This window comes from Cygnus atratus, chromosome Z (genome assembly GCF_013377495.2).
Source record: "Cygnus atratus isolate AKBS03 ecotype Queensland, Australia chromosome Z, CAtr_DNAZoo_HiC_assembly, whole genome shotgun sequence".
NCBI lineage: Eukaryota > Metazoa > Chordata > Aves > Anseriformes > Anatidae > Cygnus > Cygnus atratus.
The window spans coordinates 34,468,706-34,484,424 of record NC_066396.1 but is presented as its reverse complement, the minus strand read 5'-3'; the positions used below and the strand labels follow the sequence as shown (position 1 = coordinate 34,484,424).

The 15,719-nt window shown below is 36.4% G+C and overlaps 1 protein-coding gene across 1 annotated transcript in view; it reads left to right on the top strand.

The window, feature by feature from the left end:
- Positions 1-15,393, top strand: part of TTC39B (tetratricopeptide repeat domain 39B) — a 73,369-nt gene extending 57,976 nt beyond the window's left edge. Inside the window, exons 13-19 of the mRNA XM_035569733.2 lie at positions 127-288; positions 1,330-1,421; positions 1,821-1,941; positions 4,373-4,484; positions 8,771-8,888; positions 13,303-13,419; positions 14,490-15,393. Of these exons, the coding sequence (XP_035425626.1) occupies positions 127-288; positions 1,330-1,421; positions 1,821-1,941; positions 4,373-4,484; positions 8,771-8,888; positions 13,303-13,419; positions 14,490-14,586 (819 nt within the window). The 3' untranslated portion in view covers positions 14,587-15,393. The remainder of the gene's footprint in view (positions 1-126; positions 289-1,329; positions 1,422-1,820; positions 1,942-4,372; positions 4,485-8,770; positions 8,889-13,302; positions 13,420-14,489) is intronic.
- Positions 15,394-15,719: the final 326 nt, after the last annotated feature.

Below are 15,719 nucleotides of genomic sequence, written 5' to 3'. Positions count from 1 at the left end.
TAGTCAAGAGTGTTCTCTGCTTGGGTGCTACAAACGAATTTGCTCTGTAATTAAATGTGGCTCTGTCATGGAGATTGAACCTGTAATTGAACCAATTTTCATTATTCTTACATATCTAAATCCTAGGCACAGTTAACGTTCCAGGAATGCATAGCAGCCCAGCAAGAATGGAAGCAGATTCATCATCTCTGTTACTGGGAACTGATGTGGTGCTACACATTCCAGCAGAACTGGCTTCAAGCGTATCGGTATGCAGACCTGCTCAGCAAAGAGAACAGGTGGTCTAAGGTAAATGAGCAGGCAGATATTACTATGTTATACTAGTAGCTGCTCCACAGTTAAATATGCATTTCGGTGTGCAGAGTCAGTGTAATTTTTCCTTTCTTATGAACTCAAAAGCAAAGGGACAGTGGAACCAAATGGTACGTTAAGTTGTGTGGATAAGGGGGAATTTTTCTTATGGTACCATTACTAGAAATGCTTCAGTCTTGGGGTGCTTATCAGAATTAAGACAAAGAAGAGGGAGAAGAAAGCTGTTAACTTGCAATTGTAATTTCTAATATTTGCTAATAAAACTTGGCAGAAGAAACTGTGTGTGTTTGTTAATTATAAAAAGACAAAAGAAGGCATAGTCAGCAGATGCTTTGTGACATGAAATAAAAGGCTGCTGGAGACGAGGTCTCATGCAGGGTAATCTACCTTTTCCTTGTAAAAACTGTTCTCACACTGTGACCCCAGCACAACGTACAAATGTACATCCTTTGTCTGTTCTTTTCTAGGTTGTTCTTTTATGCTTAGTGGAAAAGGTGATATGGCCAGTTTTTGAAAAAAGAGGAAGAGAATAGTAGATTCATGTGAAGTGTGAATGTCTTGAACAGAGTTATGGATGTTTCTTTTCTTCTCTGAAAAGTCCAGTTACTGAACTTTCCTTGATTCAATTCTCAGATATATATTGTTTTGTTTGGTTGTTTTTTAGCTTATGACTACATATAACAAATCAGATGACATTCCTGGACTTCAGAATACTTGTATCTGTCATTAACCTATTTTTTTAACAGTTATTTAGAAGATAGTATATTGTCATGTTCTTTGCAGAAAAGACCTTTAGTATTGACTAACTTATTAAGAATATTAGCAAGTATACTGAAAATAAAATTATAAATTATGTGAAAAAAGAGATGCGTGGCTAAACTTCAGTAGTTCCACCTGCATGAAAATTACTGGAAACACTTCACTGTAACAGTTGGGGTGAGGGAATTCAGTCCTTATTGCATTGATTGAACGCAACAAATTAGATGCAGTAATATGTGCATTTTTTTTTTGAAACAGGCAATATATGTATTCCAGAAAGCAGCAATTTTATGTATGCTTCCAGAGGAAGATTTGAAAAGGACTGGTGAGGACATTGTGTCTTTGTTCAGGTAAACATTTATAAAATAACTAGAAGCGCAGTTGTCATGTCCCATCCCCATTCCTGCCCCGCAAATGTTTTTGACTTAAATATCTTTGTCTTGTATCATTTGCTCCCTACTTATAACCAACACCTTTTCTGCATTTCTCATTATTGTTTAGCATCAATTTGTTTAAAAAGCTGCTTTTATTAGCAACATACATCCTGCATATGCAGGCTGTGTGGTGTGGAGAACATAATATTTTACTAACTGAAATAAGAGCAAATATTTCATATTTTACTAATATTAAGGAAATTATGTATTTAGGCAATCATTAAGGATTTAGGAAATACTTAATATTTTACTAAATGAAATGAGAGGAAAAACTACATAAAGTGAACTGTCATATCCATTTTTGTCTCCTTTTAGACAAGTGGAAGGTCTAAAACAGAGAATTGCGGGAAAATCTATCCCAACTGAGAAGTTTGCAGTAAGGAAAGCTCGGCGCTATGCATGTTCTCAACCAGTGAAGCTGATATTACCTGCCTTGGTACTTATACATGCTTTCTTTTTGTTCTTTTTGAATGGGGAAAAAATGAGTATGATTTCTTACATAGGGAAAGAATATTATCATTGGGTACTATGTGTCCGATAGTTGCATTTTTATTTATTTTTTATTTTTAAAGAATTATTGGCATTCATGCAAATGGAATGGCCTTGGGATTTTTGTAAAATGTAGTAGGGGCTGAGTAATGCTATCAACTAGCAGTCCAAAACCAAGGCCAAATTTTCCATGTGAAAATTCAAACACATAGATCATAACTTGTTGTTACTACATGGGGTTGAAAGTCACCTTCAGATCTACATTGGTTTTTGTCATGTGTAAACACGCTATTTACTGTGACAGGTTCTCAGTCAGTATCCCACAGGCTCATTAGGAAATGACAACAACTTCAGTTCTTTCTGAATCATCTGTTCTTCTGGTGAAAATGAAAAGCATTTTTTTTTGTGTTGAATCTGAGTAAAATGTGTAGAAATTGATACTGTACAAATTCTGTTCTAATTTCACATGCTTTTAACTTCAGAAGGCATTAGTAGTGCACAACCTGTTCGTATGTACACCATAATGATACTTCATATATATTTATGCTGAGATTTTGCTATATAGGTAATATAGCGACTACTGGAAGTTGAAAAAAATAATTTGAGAAGGATTTTCTTATGTTAAAGCTCATTAATATAGGAAGAGAAGTCCAAAGAAAGTTCATCCAACAGTTTAAAATTTCGTGGTTCATGTATTTGATTTTCTTTACTCAGTTATGTTTAAAGACCTGAGTAATAAAGTTGTCCTGGGTTTCTACAGCACAGTGCTATTCAGGTGTGAATATGTATTTTTGGTCTTGCTGTCAGATCTAGTATCTTTAAATATAAAAGTTTTTCCACCATGGGTTAAGTAAAAGAAAACATAGTGTATTACTATAATAAATGCAAATTAGACAGGACTAAAGAACTGAAATGAGTTTAGCATAATGTAGTTAGTTGGTAGTGTCAATAACACTTTCTTTTAGACTTCAATAGAACCAATTTTTTCTCCCTCTGAAAAAACACATAGCTACATCAGAAACATTTCAGTGATGTATCTGTTTCAGAATGACATCAAGTTTCATATTTCACAGGTGCAATAACAATGCAAAGTGATAAACAAACTTATACTATAGTGTTTATGATGGTTGAGTGGAGATATTAGCAAAGATTTTTCTTGGTTGGAATTAAATCTGCATAAGTATTCTCTCATTCTCTTTAAATTTTATCACGTAGTACCTTAAGTAATACATTAAACAACTGTTTTGCTTACTATTGCACTAAAGCATCTGGGAAGCTTTTTCTAGGATTTATCTTGATTATTATTTTTTTAAATAAGATTTGGAGGAATATATTAGAAGCACTTGTTGGATGTATGTGCTGGAAACATTTTTATCTGGGAAGTTTTATCTACTTTACTGCTGTTCACCTGGAATTTAGAAGCCTATGAATTATAACATCTATATATATAAAAACATGTATGTGTGTGTGCGTGCACGCACATATATACATTTATAATATATATTCCATCCTTTGTGAAAAACATTTTTCAGAATGGTCATTAAAACACGCATTACGCAACATTCATTACACAATCTTCACAAACTTTGCTTATGTCAACAAAAAGAATTCCCTACACCAAGCTCAACATCATCACAACACTGACAAAGATGGAAAATTTACACATCTTCACCCCTTACTCCTTCACCACATTACAAGAACACAAATTCACCGCAATTATTACTCTCTCTAACAGCGTCCAGTCTGTATGTCCAGTTCCTTGAGCCCCACGTTAGTTACCAGAAAGGACTATGGTGGTTTCACATAGATGGGCAGCTAAACTGGACCACACCACTCTCACTTCCCCTCCTCAGAAAGTTAGGGAGAGAAAATATGATGAAAAAAGGAAAGCATGTGGGTTGAGATAAGGACAGGGAGATCGCTCAGCATTTACCATCATGGGCAAAATAGACTCAGCATAAGGAAGATTAATGTAATTTACCGCCTATTGCTAACAGACTACAGCAGTGAAACTAAAAAAAAAAACCTAAAAACACCATACATGACCAATGTCAATTCGCCTCTACTTTGCACAGATACTCTACTGCAACTGTAATTAAACGACTTTAAAGACAGATGTGATTGTCTTTGTAAACTCACATGTAACTGACCAAGTGTCCAGTACACATTGTGGGGTGGTTATTTGAAATAAAATGGATGCTTTTATTCTTGGGCTTTGTAACAGTGAGTGTTAAACTTCGAAACCTTCCATATTGTTTAAAACAAGTTTTTGTATGCAGTATTTTTATTTACTCAAACTATTCCATAACAGCCTTCAAAGGGATACTCTTCAGTTAAATATTTATTCAATTCTATGGGTGTCTTTGCTTTTTTGTCAGGAAATGATGTACGTTTGGAATGGCTTTGCAATTGTGGGCAAAAGAGCAGACCTCACTGAAAATTTATTGGTAACAATTGAAAAAGAAGAAACTGCTCTACAAAACGAAACTAGTAAGTAATTGACTAAGATGGAAATAACAAGCTAGTAAGAAATGTTGACATTTTTCTTTGCTTCTGTCTTAGAAATGTTCTGTTGCTGACTTGGGCAATGTGCCATTAAATCTGGTATGAAAATTTTGGAGCTGCTTAAACTTTAGGGCTGATTCCTTGGTATGCCCTTTATCAAGCTTGATTAATGCTAGGGGAGAATATACAAAACTCAAGAATTTGAGACTATTGCTTACATAACTTAACTGAATCTTACTAAGACGTTACAGTCTCAGAGAATGTCCTTAGACTATAACCCACTAATTTTTAAATGTCTGAAAAATACTTTTGCTGAACCAGTTTATACCATACTTCAGCTGTACTACAGAGGACACATACTGAGCAGGATATGAATAAGTATGAAAGAGAAGACAAAATATTATGCATGATTCTGTTTTTTTAACATCTGCCAAAATCTAACATCTGGCAGCTGTAAAATAAAATGAATTTTTAATTAATAAGCTTTGACCATGGATTTAGATCTTGAAGTATAAGAAGCATAGATATTCAAGATAATATGGAGTGTATCAGTCCATAACTTCATACTGGAACTTAATTTCCTTTAGGGATAAAGAAGTTGTGCTGCAGAAATACATGGCATTATTTACTGTTCCTTAAATCAGGCGTTATCAGGTTGCTCCTGTTATCTATTATGTGAGCTTCTCAGCATATTTCTCCTTTGAATTCTTCTAAAATGAATAATTAGTAGCTTTTTAGTAATGGAAATTCACAAGAGCAGTTTCTATTGAACCCAGATTTTAGTCATACTTAGCAATAATTTAGAAAGTTAGTTTACCCGCATTATTAAAACGTAATGAGTTTTGGAAACACTAAATGTAGTATTAATTTACCCTGTTTACATTGATAACAACAGTATTCATGACTGAGTATCAAAACCCATTCAGTTTGTTATTAGCAAATAAAAATGCCCATTAAACATTTTTGCCGAAATATAGCTTTCCCCAAAGCATAGTATTCCAGTAAGGCCAAAGCAGTTGGAAATTGAATTTTGAACTGCATAATTATGAATATTCCCCTGAGCTCTGTGCTGCAGGCCTGGTACAGTGTGAGGTGTTTTGTGCAAGGCAGGAAATAGAAGCAATGAAATGTGCTTGCTAGTAAAGAAAATGAGAAGTAAGCACACAACAAAACTGATAGTAATCTTAAATGTTACAATTTTATTTTATTCCGAAGATATACAAGGAAAGAGATGCATCTTTTAAGTAAATGACAAAATGGTATGAAATATGCTGCCATTGTCTCATAGCTAAGTATGTAGTTTTCAGATAAAGCAAACATGACAACTAGATTGCAGTGAGAGGAGAGGTGCTCTGTTTTTTCTTTTTTTTGTTGCCGCATTAAAACCAAGATGTAGCAAAATGCAAGACAACTGCAAATAAATTATGCTGCCATGAATTCTGTGCAAAGAATGCTGGCAGAAGCTGTAGGGAATCTGGAGATCTTTTATCCAGAGGTTTGTGTTATGACTATCTAATCAGTTAGAACAGTGAAGTAAATTTACTGTCAAATTCCTAGACGCTCAGATAGAGACGCTCAGGCAGAGACGCTCAAGGTATCAACATAAAAGGAGAAGAATAAAACAATTGCAATAGCACTGAAATAGAAATAGGTAGATGATTGGAGAAGGTGTAGAAGATATTTATCGCTAGAGGAACTGATAAATTCCTTTCAAAAGAGAAAGCAGCTGAAAAATATTTTAGGATCTACACATCCACAGAGGCAGAGGAGAAACTGAATGGTCTGTTCAGTTGTGGTCTCTTTGTTACTTCAAAATTCTTGAAATCACTGGTGTGACTTCTTTTTAAACAACTAGATGGTAGAGAATCATGGGTGAGGATCCTTTTTATGAATATACCTCAAGTGAATAGGTCATTCAGGATGAGGTTGCTTTCGGTCAGTGAGATACATTCCTGCATGGCAAAATGAGCTTAGTTACACTATCCAGACAAACAAACCAAGAAGTCCAAAGGAATCAGATTGTGTATCCAGAGCTGCTTTTCTGAGTTGCTGATGCATTAAAAATAAAGCTGAGGTATGTATCTATAGCATTTAGATGGTGGTTTAATTTCTTGTAAAAAGCATATGTTTTTATATAGCTGAAAATGAGTGTGTGTATTGTAAGTATTATGAAAATCTGAATTTCATTCTGCTCGGACTAAATGGTAGTATTTTGGCCTTAGATTGTCGTATAAAATATTTAATCAGCACTTGGAAATCTGTAGTTAACAGCAGATAGAATAAATAACTTAATAGTGCTTCAAAATAGCATTCCTTTTTAAATACATTATGTTTTTCTCATGGAAACATGTAGATTACAGATACAATGTAATTCTGAAACAAAGTTGTTTTTTATGCTTTTGTTGTAATAATTACAGTGAAATACAGTTTTGTTCTGTACTTTCCATTTGTGAGCCTGATGAACTTTTAAAGATATGGAGTCAAACAAAATAAAGGCGCTGATTACCAGAATTGCTGCTGAATTGAGACCCAGAGGCAAAATGAGGCAAGGATACAAAATTATTTTAAAAGGCAATTGCCAGTACTAGATAGCTTTAAAGGACTACTAAGGTGCTGTTACAAAAAAAAAAAAAAAAAAGTAGGTTAATTATACACAGAGGTCATGTAGGGATTGAGACTTCTCAGAGTGAGCTGTTGATACTACATTTGGTTCTCGTAAACAGGCACAGCAAGGAATCTGTCAGGGACTGAAAATGGTTGTAGAGAATATTGAAAATATTGATGACAGAAGGAGCAGGATGAAACACTTTAGAAATTTTTTCCTCAGGATTTCTGTGTATTGTATTTTTGCACAGTTGGGTCATTTCCAAAATATAAAAAGGATTTTTAATGTTAAGAAAAAATTATTCCTATGGTTTTCTTGTATGTTTCATAATAATGATAATATTTCTTCTGGTACAGGGTACTGCAGGAATATGTGTCTTACACATATATTGCCAAGGATCTCTGTTTTAAACTGGCCTGTTCATTTACTGTCATTGTTACAGTAATTTAGCTTACTGTCTTTTCTTCCTCTGGGACATGTCAGGGAGTTGAAAAAAATGGTAAAGACTGGCAAGCTTTTACTGACATCAATGCTTATCCCCAGTAATTTTGGGGAATGAGACCTTTAGGAGATAACCATATAAATCTAGTACCTTATCTAGTAGAATGGGCTAGAGGAATGCAAAATACTCACCCCTTCTGGCTCTACCTGTCACTAAAAGCACAGTCTGTTAGTTGTTATCTGTAGAGACTTTCTGGGTTTAAACACAGACAGGAATATGCCTGAATGTAGTGGGAAGCACTTCATGGAGTCCTAAGATGCTCTAGTCTTGCGTCTTTCAGAACTGTTTATGTAGGATTTTTTGGCAGACTATTTAAAAAAAAAAAAGTGACCTTAGAGATCTGGTAATTAGTTGTAAACAACACGATCTGAAGGGAGGCTGTTTTGCTTCCTGAATTGTTAATGTATGTGCAGCCATCTGTCTATCCATATGTGTTTTCTTTCCTTTCTTTTTCTTCCCTACACCTAGCAAAGGATATAAACTGATGCTACAAAAAAGGACCACACTCATTAAGGCTACATTTCTTAATTACTTTATAGAAGCCCTTTCATCTCATATTTTTAGTCCTATTAAACATAAAACTTTTGTGAATTTTCCAAGTGAACATTTGTAATTGTTAGAGATGATGCAAATACTAACAAAGATGGTTTCTTGAATTTCTGTTGTAGTATTACGTTTCCTAAGAGATATGTGGGAATGAATCGCAGGGTATTCTTGGGCTTTTCACATTACTGGTGCTGCTGGAGTTCTGCCAGTACTTTGGAACAGTGGAAGCTTTTAAGATAATACGGTGTAAAGGAGGTTTCAGTCTCAATGCAGGTTTTCTTTTCTATTTTAGATGTTAAATATATAGAAGTCTTTAAATTGTGCCAGATTATGCCCACTTTGTACTGACTTCCTGATTTAGAAGACTGGGGAACAACTGGATGTTTAGATTTCTTCTTTCCTCTTCTTAGTCTCTATCCTTAAAGAGAAAGATACAAATGCTATGAACATATCCTCTCTAGTAAGCAATGTTTAAAATTGTGCCTGTGGATTATGTGTCGAGATACAGAACTCTGAGAAGCAAACCTCTGAGTCTGAGTATATATTCGCTACTGAAAAACTTTACCTTTTCGTGATGATGTCTTCAAATTGTTTGATGTATTTTGCTTTTACTTTTAGACCACAGTGAATACTATATGGATGACATGTGCATGTTGCAGCTACTGAAGGGTCTCTGCCTTAAACACTTGGGAAGACTCATGCAAGCTGAACTGTGTTTCAATCAAGTAATTCAAAGGTAAAAATAATAGAAATAGACTTTTCACTTTTATTTTGTAGGTTTGGGTGAAATTTATGATATTTTTGCAGAAGCCTTCACATTAGAATTTTAAATAATTAAACTTTAACATCCTGCTAAGGAGCTGGAATTAAAATAGTTCTGAAAGTAGTTGGAGGACCACAAAACTTTATCATTAATTTTCTATAGCAATTTAACATTATATAGCTTTTATATAAATAGGATGTGTTTTAGACCACATAAATCAGACCGACAGGTAATGCATTTATATATATACATTTGTAATTAGGATTTTTATATTTGCAGAACTATCAATATAAGTGAAGGTAATTCGTGTGGATTTATTGGTTGTTTCAGTATTCAGTGCATCATGAGTTAACACTACCTTTAGATGAGAAATTACTGAAGTTGTTGCTATTTTCAGTTGAAAATTTTAGTTTCTTGTGTTATGGATTTGTTAAACATTTTAGGTGTCAGATCAATTTCTACTATAATAATTTTTCTTTCTCTAACATTGAGTCATATATTGATTGTGAGCTTCTTGGAATTTTTAAAGTAGTTAGGCTGAAAAAGTGTTATTTTACAATGTTCACACAATTTTTCTAATCAATAATAATCTAGAAAAAATTACTTTCTTTCAAAGGAGTATGTTACCTATGATTCTAGTAGGTGTTGCAGCTTTCTTGCCAGCAGGCCTTCTCTTGCCATTTATAAGATCCCAAGAGTGTTTGGTCAAACACTTTGCAAGTTACATTGTAGTGGCTTTTGATGGTTACAGGTTTTCTGAAAGTCTGTCTCCAAAGGCAGTTGACATTGTGGAGACTTCTAGGGTTGAGACACTTCAAAAACTGTCAGACAACAATTCTTTAAAAAGATGTTTTGGATGGGGAGGAGGAGTTTTCTGGTAAATTAAAGATCTGAGTTTTGGTTAGCTTCAGTCTCTACATTTGTTGGGCTACTATAGCACATTAAGACTGTTTGTCATATAAGCAGTCTTCCTGCTTTAAAGACATGCTTTCTATGCATCGAAGCTTGCCTTGGTGGACGAAATACCTCTAGAAGTGTTGTTCTCAAAATGTCGAGACTTGTTCATTGCAAACTTTTTTGTTTTGAAAAATTGTTTGATATTATTTTATCTAGGTAAGAATTGAAGAGTTAATTGTAAAGGACATAGGAAAGGCCAAGGTACTCAGTGCCTTATCCACCTCATTCTGTACTCGTGTGATGAGTCTTCAGGAATTCCACATCCCTGAAATCTGTAGGAAAGTCTAGAATAAGAAAAACTTTCTCTTGTTGGAGGAAGGTCAGGTTAGGAAACAATAAACAAGCTGGACATGCATATGACCATCTCAACTGAACATACCTAATGGGACCTATTGGTATATATTCATGAGTGATGAGGGAACTGGCCAATGTTCAAAGAATCACAGAGTGGTTGAGGTTAGAAGGGACCTACAGACATCATCTAGTCCAAAATGCTCAAGCAGGGTAAATGTTATTCAAAGATAAATATTATTTATCTTTGAAAAGTCATGGCAACTGGGGGAGGTTCCTGAGGACCATAAGAAAGCAAAGGCCACCCCTATATTCAAGAAGGGGAAGGAGGAAGCTTGGGGTAACTACAGACCAGTCAGTTTTACATCAGGCCCTGGAAAGTTGGAGAAGATAATTCTGGAAACCATTTCAAAATGCATGAAGGTGATCAGGAGTAGTCAGCATAGGTTTATGAATCATGCTTAACCACCCTTATAGTCTTCTACAATGAGATTACTGGCTCAGTAGACAAGGGGAAGCCAGTGCATGGTTACCTCCAGTTTAGAAAGGCTTTTGACACAGTTGCCCATAATAGCATCGTAGAGAAGCTGTTGAAGTTTGGACCGGATATGGGGGCATCAGGGTGGATTGAAAACTGGCTGAACTGTTGCATTCTGAAGGCTGCAAACAGCAGCATGAAGTCAGCTGGAGGCCAGTCATCAGTAGAATATTGCACGGTTCAACACTGGGGCCAGCGCTGTTTAACATATTTTTAAGGACCTGGATGATGGGACATAGTGCACCCTCTGAAAATACGTAGATGGTACAAAAGCGGGAGGAGGGTGTGCTGCCGTTCTGAGCAACCTGGACAGGTGTACTGGGTCTGGCTGGGATGGAGTTTTCTTTTCCCACAGCAGCCAATGTAGTGCTGTGCTTTGTGCTTACAGCTAGAACGGTGTTGATGCTGCACCAATGGTTTTGTTGTTACTTAGCAGTGCTCCACAACATCCAGACTGGCTCTCCATTGTTGGCCCCAGCAAAAGACATTAGGCTGGAGATGTTGGGAGGACATCACCAGGACAGCTGACTTGAAATGACCAAAGGGATATTCCATAGTGTGTGGCATCATGCTTAGCAATAAAAGCAGGGAAAGGAGAAGATGGGGCTCTTGTTGTGAAAGCATTTGTGCTCCTGAGCAACCACTACGTTTACTGTTTCCCAAGGGACGGCAGAACATTGCTAGCTGATGGAAATTGGAAAATAACTGTTTTCTCCCTTTGCTTTTGCCCTGCCTTTGCTTTTTTTTTTTTTCTTTTTTTCTTTTCCCCTTCCATTAAACTGCTCCTTATCTCAACCCATGAGCCTTTTTTCATCATATTTTCTCCCCCTGTTCTTTTGTGGAGGTGGAGTGAGAGAGTGATGTAGCCAGCTTGGCTGTCTACCAGTGTGAAAACACTATGACATGCTAGAGAAATGGGCTGACAGCAACCTCATGAAGTTCAGCACAGGGAAGTGACAACCTCTGCCCCTGGTGAGGGGGCACTGACACAGCTGGGGGCAGCATGACTGGAAAGCAGCTTGTCAGTAAAAGCCCTGGGGATCCTGCACATCATGGTCAACCCCAAGTTGACAGTGAGCCAGCAATGTGCCTTATCAATGAGTTGAATTAGGAAGAGTGTCATCAGCAGGTGATCCTTCCTCCCTGCTTAGTGCTGGTGAGGCCACATCTAGATTACTGAGTCCAGTTCAGGGCTTCCCAGTACAAGAGAGACATGATCATACCAGAGCAAGTGCAGCAAAGGACTACAAACACAGTTAAGAGACAGGAGTATCTGTCATATGAGAAGAGGCTGAGAGAGCTGAGACTGTTCAACCTGGAGAAGAGAAGGTGGGGAGCAGGGGGCTTGGAAGGGTCATCTGTATAAATCACATAACCATAGAATATCCTGAATTGGAAGGGACCTGTGAGGATCGAGTCCAACTCCTGGTTCCAACAGGACCACCGAAAAATCAGACCAAGTGTCTGAAAGCATTGTCCACACACTTCTTGAACTCCAGTAGGCTCAGTGCAGTGACAACTGTCCTGGGGAGCCTGTCCCAGTGCCCGACCACCCTCTGGGTGCAGAACCTTTCCCTAACACCCAGCCTGACCCTCCCCTGTCCCAGCTCCATGACGTTCCCTCGGGTCCTGTCACTGTCCCCAGAGAGCAGAGCTCAGCGCCTGCCCCTCCGCTCCCCTCATGAGGGAGCTGCAGGCTGCCATTAGGCCTCCCCTCAGCCTGCTCTGCCCTGGGCTGAGCAAACTAAGGGACCTCAGCTGCTCCTCATAAATCTTGCCCTCTAGACCATAAATAAATAAATTATCAATACCTGAAGGGAATGTGTGTGTTTTTTTTTTAATTTATTTATTAAAAAAAAAAAAAGGAACCAAACTTTTCTCAGTGGTACACGGTGGCAGGAAGAGAGGTAATAGGTGTGAACTGAAATACAGGAAATACTGTTTAAACATAAGAAGAAACTTGTTTTATTGTGAAGTTGGTCAATCACTGACCCAACTTGCTCAGACAGTGCAGATATTCAGAACCTAACTGGACACAGTCCTGAGCAGGTTTCTATTGTTGACCCTGCTTTGAGGACAGTATTGGACTAGATGATCTCCAGAGATGCCTTGCAGTCACCATGATTCTAAGGATTTCTTACACTGAAGAAAAACTGAATTTCCGTATTTCTTTGATGATTTGTTCAGGCAAGCTTAGGAATGAAGATCTCAATTTTGTTTGCAGGAACAAAGCATTTGTATTACACTGCAAGACTTAATGATGTTTTTAATCTTGTGTCATCTTTTTGTTCCTTTTTTTTGAACTGTAAGTTTCATAATAGGGTTCCTGTCCTGAGAGTATGTTCATGGTAGCTTGGGTAACACAACACAGTACAAATAATAACTAGCAATGAATAAATCTTTGCTTGTATAACATCACATTGGTAGTATTTTATGCTCACTGCTCATAAGTTTAATTGATATGCACAGTGTCAACTGGTAAAGAAGTTCCAGAGTGTTTTCTATGATCATGTGCTTCTACAGGTAGTGATTGCATTTAAAAGTTGTGATCACTTGAGAAAATGTTGTAATTAACCATTCTTTATTTTTATGATTTCCTAGTGAGAAGCAAATAAAATATGATAGCTATTTGGTGCCATTCACCATGTATGAATTGGGTCTTCTGTACAAACAACAGGATGAGAGAGAAAAAGCAGTAAGATACATAGAAACTGCAAAGTAAGTGGATTTTTTGTTGTTGTTTCAACCTGCAGATTAACTGAGCAAATTTAGTAATGAAGACTTCTTTTTCCCTGTCAGCCTCTTGCCAAAATAGAATTAATTACAAATCTGTGTTCTTAAGTTAAAAAAAAGTTCAGTTTTACAGTTACAGTCTGTGGTACTACTTCAGGCATGGTGGAATAGACAACATCAAACAACAGAGACTATGAAAGGAAAATATTTTGTTTTCAATTAGTGTTTGGAAATGCTGAGGCTCTTTGTATGACAGGAAAGGGCTGGGCTCCTCTGCAGGTGTGGGATGGAGCTGGAGGATCCAGAGAAGGGATTAATAGCACCTGTATGTCAGAGAGCAGCTGTGGGGCTCGTATATGCTGTAATAAAAGTGTTGATGAGAATAGGTTAAAAGCTAGTACAGTTCTGACCACCTCCCCTTTTCCTTTTACATCCTGTTGCAGAAGAGTGGTAGAGAGCAAATTTTACTGTAGTGCAGCATGTACATTGTAGTAGGAGATGTAATTTGACCCTTGTATGTATAGAGAAATACACCAGTCATGCAGTAGTCTTCTAAATGTAGATTAGAAAGAACAGCCTCCTAAAATGCTTTTTAGAAACATAATAGCTTTTTGCTTTTTTTGTTTGTTTGTCTCACATGCTTTGGTTTCTTTATTGTTTTATTACACTGGCTGAGTTCTTTTCTGAAGTTGAGATTATATTTGCAGCTAACTTTCTTTTCAGTATTTTTTTAGTTTGTCTTTTCACAGCAAACTTCTTTAATTGAGAGGATTGTTGAAGGATCAAAATAAGTGAAAGAAACATTAAGACATGGCTGTAGTTTAGCAGGATATGTAATTGTTATTACTGGTATAGATCTCTGCTCTGTTTATGGAGAAGACTTTAAATGCCATCAGAAGACTTTAATTCATCTCTGTATCAACTTCTCTTTCCTGTGGAATGAGTAAAGACTGTTAACTCTGGTACTTCAGTGAATGTATGAAATAGAAATAATCCAGGTCAAAAATGTTTTTCTTAGAGCTTTATAGCTGATAAAGTAACTTTATTGTTTGCAGAAACAACTACAAAGAATACTCCATGGAGTCCAGGTTGCACTTCAGGATTCATGCAGCACTTGACAGCTTGAAAGTGTCGCCTGCTTCAACACCTTGAATGAGGAGGGATGCTTTTCATGCATACAATGCATACAATAGTCTACACAATGTTTTTGCAATCTTTTTTAAATCTTTGAAAAGAAACAATAATGATTATTTTCTGTCATCTCTGATTTGACGTATGTCATTCCTTTTGACTGTTCTTTTTCTGTATGGCTCATATACTATATCTACGTGATACTTTAAATAATACCTTATATTTTGTTTGATAAAAATAATTTAATATTTGACCTGATGGGGGATATTTAAAAAACAGTTGATGGTGCAATAAAGTTTAATTCAAACACTTTATTTTTTATAAGAAAACAGATGCTGGCTATGCAGTGGAACTTGTGATAATTTCAGCCTTTTGTGAAGGTTTGATTTTCTGCAGTACACTTGAGACCTTTTTGCCTCTGGAACAACAATGCAATGGCAGCAGATAACCTTCATCCATATTTGGCATACCAGATTCTGAAATTTGTGTTCCAGAGGAAAAAAATCATCATCTTTGACTTAATTTCATTTTGGGAACAAAATGAATTTGTCCGAAGTGCAATATTTTTATTGTATCTTTTAAAGTAATGTTAAGCAGGGCTACAGGTGTAAAATCTCTGCAGCTCTATTTCACTTGAAATATGAGATCACAGGGGACATGTCTCAGTCACAGAGAAGCAGGGCTACTAGGGACATTACAAGGTCATCTATTCTATATTACTGCCCTAAGGCAGAATCAAGCCTTATGTTATTCCTCACAGGTACTTGTTTAAATTGTTTAATAACCAAAAAGCAAATGGACTAAAACAACCAAAAAACAAAACAAAAACTTCCATTGAGAGGGATTTTGTAATTTACACAAGCAGTGTTTCCCAGTGCTTTATTATTTCTATTGGGATTTTTTTCCTGGTGTCTACCCCAAATAATTCTTGGCACAACTGAAACCTACTTCCTGTCTTCCCTGTCGTGGATCTGGGGAATGGCTTGTTCTTCTCCTTTTTTGAAGCAGTCTTTTAATTTGAAGACTGTCTCTCACGTTGGTCATCTTGGTTCTTGGCTTCCAACCAAAACAAATAAACTTGCAGAATTTAATTATTAATTATTAATTATTGTTAATAAATAAACGTGCAAAATTTAATTATTTTCCTGATCTGT